This window comes from Cryptomeria japonica, chromosome 10, assembly GCF_030272615.1.
Source record: "Cryptomeria japonica chromosome 10, Sugi_1.0, whole genome shotgun sequence".
Taxonomy (NCBI): Eukaryota; Viridiplantae; Streptophyta; class Pinopsida; order Cupressales; family Cupressaceae; genus Cryptomeria; species Cryptomeria japonica.
Genome location: NC_081414.1, coordinates 493616632 through 493620986, shown reverse-complemented (window position 1 = coordinate 493620986; position 4355 = coordinate 493616632). Strand labels below are relative to the sequence as shown.

Here is a 4355-nt window from a genome sequence, read left to right as displayed (position 1 = left end):
CAAGCAACCAGGATTCAAGGAGGACCACTTGGTGTTTTGCTTGAGAAGTCACTTGGAGTTTTCAAAGGCAGCAAAGGAGCGAGGGAGGTTCTAACAGAGAGTGACCTCCCAAAAAAGATGGACATGGAAGGCTCTGTTGACTTCGAAGGGGTAGAACAATTTTGGGGATCGCAGTGTTAGCTCTTCAAGGGCTCATAAAGCTAGTTGCTTTGGTGGTTTTTGGGATCTCTACTCTGGCATGAAAGTGGATTTTAGATAGGTCCAGGAGAAATTTTGGCGGCCAAAACCCTCCTCCGAGGCAGCAAAGATATTAGAGGTGAATCCTAATGCAGAATTTAGTAGAGTCATGTCTGTAGAACTAGAAAATGAAGCATGGAGGGAGTCGCTTTGTTTTTTGACTGACAAAGCCCTTTTTGTTAAATGGGGAGGAGCATGGCCGACTTTTTCCAAATTTAGGGACTAGTGTAACAAAAACTAGGGGGAAGGAATGGATCTTAAAACCCCAGGTAATGGTTACTACCAAGTTGCATGCCCAACAACTCAAGATAGAGACTGGATAATAGAGAATGGGATGTTTTTTCTAGAAGGAAAAGGACTCACCATCTCAGCCTGGAAACCTAACTTCAACCCTTATGAGGCTTTGGTGGAAACTGTCCTCATTTGGATAAAACTGCCCGATCTCCCTTAGGAATATAAGGATATGGAAACATTGAAACATATAGGAGGCAAACTTGGTGAGTTTATTATGTTAGAAGAATATTTCGACTCCTTTATTTTAGCATGGTCTCTAGGTTGTGCATCAATTGGCAACCAATCAACAATCTCCCTGACACCTTAGAGATCAAAACAGGATCGGGGTTTTGGAAACAAAAAATAATTTTGGAAAACTAAATGGAGTCTTGTTCCAACCGCACTACCAAAATTCATCCTCCGGGTTTTTGTAAAAAGGATGAAAAAGGCAAAGTTGTAATGTAGAATCAGCTAGAGGAGGAAATCATTCGGTTGTCAGAAGGTAACCTTTGGGAACAACACTGGAATGAAAAGGACTGGGCGATTCAATTTTCTTCAAAATGTAGTAATGCTTTAGTATATGATATGAAGATGGATAATTTTGATTCATAGAAGGCTGTTATTAATGATTATTGTGTTAATGAATCACATTGGAAGCTGGATATAGTTGTGCCCCTTTCTTTGAATAGTTATGATTGTGCAGTAACTCCTCAGGGAAGAAGTGCGCAGGATGCATTGTGGAGGCTGGAGGAAACCAATTCAGAGGGAAGACGATCTTTACAAAAGGAAATCCTTGAAAATCAGGACGATGAAAAAATCCCTACAATCCCAGAAAGTAAAATTTATGACCAGGATATATCCCAAGTGGAAGAAATGGAAGCACCCTCAACAACTTTGGAGAAACATGAGGAGGATCCTACTATTATGAGTCAACAAGAGATCACTATGGCCCTAGACCCAGATATTTTTTAGATTGTTTCAGAAATGCAGAATGATAATCCTGATCCAATTATGGAGGAATCGGTTTTTAAGGACATACAAATATCCCCGATAAGAAATCTGGAAAGCTCATTTGAAGGAGTAAAGGACATTGGAGGGGATCTCCTAGATTCAAAATATGAGGGTGAGTCCTCCTATTTGCAGGACGGAGATGATGAACTAGGATTTTCAGCCCTTACAAGAACCCAAGATAAGCGTACACTGGCGATGACATTATCCCTCCAAACAAAAGCTAAGGTGGGAGAGAAAAAGAAAAGGGGTGCCAAATCTAACAAGGTCAAGTTGGAAATGGCGGGTAATGCAACAGGCCAAAGCAAATTGAGATTGGGAAAAGGTTATGCCTTTTCCTCGGAGCAATGAGGACCCTATCATGGAATGTTAGGGGCTGTAATGCCCCTAACAAGATTTGCTTGATCAAAAGGTGTCTTGATCAAGTGATACCAGACATTGTCTTTTTGCAAGAAACAAATATCAAAGAAGAGGATTTTGGTGTTTTTGCTAGGAGGTTTCATTCTTGGAAAAGTAGTCTTGTGGGAGCTCAAAGTGCTTCTGGTGGCCTTGATGCTCTTTGGCGGGATTCAGTTGTTGAAGTGGATGTCATTAGAATTGATAGATGGTGGCAGTGGCTGAAGATAAGATCGAAGCAGTTACACACCAGCTTTTTCTTTATCAATATCTATGGACCTAACAATTCTAATTTGAAATTGCAGCTATGGTCTGAGTTATCAGACATTCTAAGGAATGATAGGGAAAACTTGTTCATTCTTGGTGGAGACTTTAATGCTCTACTTCGCCCTTCATACAAGATAGGTAGTGTGGGTTGGAATAGACATATTCATAGAGACTTTAATGCTTTTGTCATGGATTCTGGGCTACTTGAAATTCCCTATAGAATGGGGGATTTCACTGGACTAATAGGAGGAGTGGTTTTTTGAACATATCTGAGCGGTTAGATAGGTTTTTTATTGTTGGGGATTGGTCAGAAAGTCGTTGGAACTGTGTTGCTGAAATTCTACCTATAATAGGCTCAGATCATTATCCTATTTGCCTCAGAATTCAAGATGACGGTGCTTTGGAGAGATGCCCTTTTAAATTTGAAGCAATGTGGCTACGGGATAGCCAAATCAAAAATTTAGTGGAGCAGTGGTAGCGGCATATCTCGGAAAGATCAGGTAAAAAAGCCTTTATTTTTTTCAAAAAATTACAATTTTTAAAGGAGCAATTCAAGAAATGGAATAGATAAACTTTTAGGAATATTTTTAGTGAAAAGTTAGGAATTGAAGAAGAGTTAAAAACACTTCATGAACAAATCATTAGCCAGGGAATGGATGAAGATGATTTTAATAAGGAATTTTCTTAAAACAAATGCTACTCGGAGGTTTTAGCTAGAGAGGAAATATTTTGGAGACAAAAGTCCAAGGAAACATGGTTGAAAGATGGTGACAAAAACACAAAATTCTACCACACTTCAGTCAAGGTTCAGAGGATTCAGAACAAGATTTTTTCCATAAAGAACAGTGTAGGGGTGACTGTTTCAAATTTAAATCAGATCAATTTGAAGACAGTCAAACATTTTTCAGATATTTTTAATGGTGAAGTGAACCCTAGGGGAGATTTGCATCAAATTGTGGAGGTCATTCCTTCATGTGTCAAGGAAGATCAAAACAAAATTTTAATGGACCCAGTGTCTTTGGAGGAGGTGAAGAGAGTTATTTTTGGACTAGGATCAGACAAATATCCAGGGCCGAATGGCTTCCCTGCCGTATTCTATCAAAAAAATTAGGACATCCTTGCAAATGATATCCTGGAAGTGGTGGAGAAATCAAGAAAAGGGGGATTTTTTTAAAGGATTTCAACAACACTTTTATTGCATTGATTCCAAAGAAGGTGGACTATACATCCTTTGATGATTTTTGTCCGATCTCTTTATGTAACACCATATACAAGGTAATATCCAAAGTTATGGCGAATAGATTAAAACTTGTCCTGGAATTAGTAATTTCAAGTGAACAAAGTGAATTTTCCTCTGGTAGATCTATTTGTGAAGGCATCATTCTTGCACATGAAGTTGTTCATTCTATTCGGATGACAAGGACTGAAAAGATGATGGTTAAGGTGGATATAAGGAAAGCCCATGATGAGGTAAATAGGGACTTTCTTATGCAAGTCCTATTAAAATTTGGATTCAACAAGGGATGGATTGCATGGGTGAAAAGTTGTATCAGCTCCCCTTGATTTTTTGTTATTATAAATGGAAGCCCTCAAGGTTTTTTTGAGTCTAAAAAAGGCATTCGCCAAGGTGATCCTCTCTCCCCCTTTCTGTTCATCATTATGTTCGAGGTTCTTGGGAGGCTTATTTCCAAGAAGTGGGAAGAAGGGCTTTGGAAAGGTGTTCAAATTGCAGAAGGGGTGAATCCCCTAACCCACCTACAATTTGCAAATGATACTTTCTTCGCAGGGAATGCGTCAACGAGGGAAGATTGAGTCATTAAGAGGACTTTGGATGTGTATGGATAGGCTTTAGGACAATGGGTTAATTGGTTCAAATCTGAAATTTTCTTTTTTAACACCAAACAATGTAAGCAGAGGGAGATTTGTAGAATTTTGGGAATGAAGGTGGGAACCCTCCCTAGTAAATACTTGGGCATCCCTTTCTTTGGGGGTGAAAACAAGTCTGATTTATGGAAAAATCTGATTGATTGTTATCTAAATAAAATGGATGGATGGAAAAGTAGATGGATAACTTCAGCTGGAAAAATTCTAATGTTAAGATTTGTTGTGTCTGCAATTCCAATCTTCTCAATGATGTGTTTAAAGATCCTGAAAAAGGTTATTAGTGTGATTCA

The 4355-nt window shown here is 38.8% G+C and overlaps 1 protein-coding gene across 1 annotated transcript; it reads left to right on the top strand.

Moving 5' to 3' along the window:
- The first annotated feature begins 1865 nt into the window (after nucleotides 1–1865).
- LOC131039378 (uncharacterized) lies at nucleotides 1866–2444 on the top strand. The gene has a single exon (XM_057972111.1). It carries the CDS (start codon nucleotides 1866–1868, stop codon nucleotides 2442–2444), a length of 579 nt encoding a protein of 192 aa, XP_057828094.1.
- Nucleotides 2445–4355: the final 1911 nt, after the last annotated feature.

Bases quoted from the DNA above. Each gene is read 5' to 3' on its own strand.
- LOC131039378 (XM_057972111.1), top strand. From the start codon at position 1,866: ATGAGGACCCTATCATGGAATGTTAGGGGCTGTAATGCCCCTAACAAG.